The 2,027-nt window shown below is 54.6% G+C and overlaps 1 protein-coding gene across 2 annotated transcripts in view; it reads left to right on the top strand.

Annotated features, from left to right (window-relative positions):
* Window positions 1-1,753: 1,753 nt before the first annotated feature.
* ZNF746 (zinc finger protein 746) overlaps window positions 1,754-2,027 on the top strand; it is a 16,720-nt gene continuing 16,446 nt past the window's right edge. For both annotated transcript variants that reach the window (XM_044678461.1, XM_044678462.1), the window contains exon 1: window positions 1,754-1,826. In XM_044678461.1, the coding sequence (XP_044534396.1) occupies window positions 1,803-1,826 (24 nt within the window). In that variant the 5' untranslated portion in view covers window positions 1,754-1,802. The remainder of the gene's footprint in view (window positions 1,827-2,027) is intronic.

The following is a 2,027-nucleotide window of genomic DNA, read 5'->3' on the forward strand; positions in this document are numbered from 1 at the left end:
CTAGTTTTCACAACTTGGAAGCTGGTTGAAGGACTTCGCCCCCTATCTCCCAGATGAAGATCTGAGAAGAAGCACAGACCTTTATAGCTCCCATAGCAGAAATGATTATTCACCATGGAACTGCTCCCATTGTGAACTCTCCCAGTCTTGGCTGACTTTCTTATCCTGGTCTACTGATGAATTATTACATTTCAATTCCAAGTCCCTCCCTGGAGTTCCTTTTCCTCTGGTGAAGAGTTAGTTACTTATTTTTAAGTTTGAGGAGTAGGGCAGTTTAGCCCAAGAAGGGGGAAACTTTAGGTTCCAAATGAAGTTCATATATAGAGGCAGCCACTGATGGGCAAGAAAGTCTAGGAATTGTGGATATGTGATTTTAGAAATGGAAGGGCTCTTCAGAGATCATCTACTCTAAAATCTTCCCACCAAAACCCCAAAGATCCCTTTACAGATGAAGGAAACCAAAGCCCAGAGTTGACTTGGACTTGGACTTTTTTTCATATACTGAGCTGCTGGCCAGTTGGTTTTTAGTGAGCAGCTTCTGGGGTCAACAAGAGTCAGATATCTTTCAACGTGGTCAATATGAGGATTTATTTTGCATGACTATGCAGCTGTGGATTGAGGGCTTTACTTTTTTATTTTCTAAAATTTCCTCACTGAGGGGGTTGTAGGAGGAGATGAAATTAAAAAAAAAAATAACAGAATGTTAAGTTGCATTTTATTTTTGTTTTTGTAGCCCTAACAACTAGCACAATACTTAGCACATTGCAGGCACTTAAGAAATGCCTTCTGGAGGTTTTGATCAGAATCTTGAGGGGATTCTCTTTCTAATTAGAAACAACAGCTCCTATTCTCACCTCCAAGTCTGGGTGATTTTCTTTACCCTGAGAACACACGGGCTGTTTTACAGCTCTCTGATGCTTTTTACCTAATTATACTACCGTGTCATATTGTGTAACATCTCTGTTGATGCTGGAGTGACATCCAGTTGACAGAAATCTATATTTATTGACAAAGTCTAAGGTTTCAGTTCCCCCCCTCCAGAGTGAGCCAGGAGGAGAGGAGGCTTACCTAAACTTTCCCTTGCTCCTTACCTCTGTGGAGTAGGCTCGGAATAAAATGATGGAAAAACGAAACACCGCCCGATCTTAAAGTAAGGACAAGAATAGTTGTTTGAGCGTTGCTCCTTAGGCCATCGGCTGGCGGTTGCAAGCACAGCCTGGGCAAAGGCAGCACGGCTGGAGAGCGCTTCGGAGCCAGCCCTAACTTGGCGGGCCAGGCCAAGGGGAGGGGACGCCAGACAACCTGCTTTGCATGCGGCCCTCGCAGCCAGCCGACAGCGGCTGCGGCGGGTCGGACGCGGGGCGGGGCCTGGTCAGGCCGGGCCGGGCAGGGCCGGGCAGGGCTGGGCGGTCCATCGGTGGGGCCGCTGCTGTTCGTCCCTTCCGGTACAGGTGGCGCTGTGCGGGCCGCGCTGCTGCCTCCAGGAAGCCTCTCGGGTGTGGGGTGCCGGGCTCCAGGGCTGCTGTTTGGAGAGACCGCAGCTGCAGAGCAGCGGGAGGAGGAGGAGGAGGAGCGTGGGTCCCCTGCTCCTAGGCCCGAGGCTGCAGCCGCAGCTAGCGCAGGGGGGAGTAAAAGAAGGGGCCCGGCCTGCGCTGGGGAGAGGGGGAGGAGGGGGAGGGGGAAGAGGAGGAGGAAGAGGAGGAGGAGGAGGGGAAGGGCCAGCTCCAGAGCCCTCCCCGCTGCCCGCCCGCCCGTCCGCGCGCGTTGCAGCCTCCCCGGGCCTGGGAACGAGACCAAGGGCAATGGCCGAGGCGGCGCCTGCTCCGGTGAGAGATCCCCCCCGGGTGGGCCCATCTTGGGAGGGGGGCCGGGAGGGAGGCACTTGGGGTCCCAGGGCGGCCCCAGGGCCCCCCTTCCTCCCCTCAACCCACCCGGCACTGGCCTGGGCCCAGGACGCTGTGTGCGTGTCGCTGGCGTTGGCGCGGGGTGGGGTGGGGGTGGGGGTGGGCGATGTGTGAGCTTTGGGG

Source organism: Gracilinanus agilis, chromosome 5 (assembly GCF_016433145.1).
Source record: "Gracilinanus agilis isolate LMUSP501 chromosome 5, AgileGrace, whole genome shotgun sequence".
Taxonomy (NCBI): domain Eukaryota; kingdom Metazoa; phylum Chordata; class Mammalia; order Didelphimorphia; family Didelphidae; genus Gracilinanus; species Gracilinanus agilis.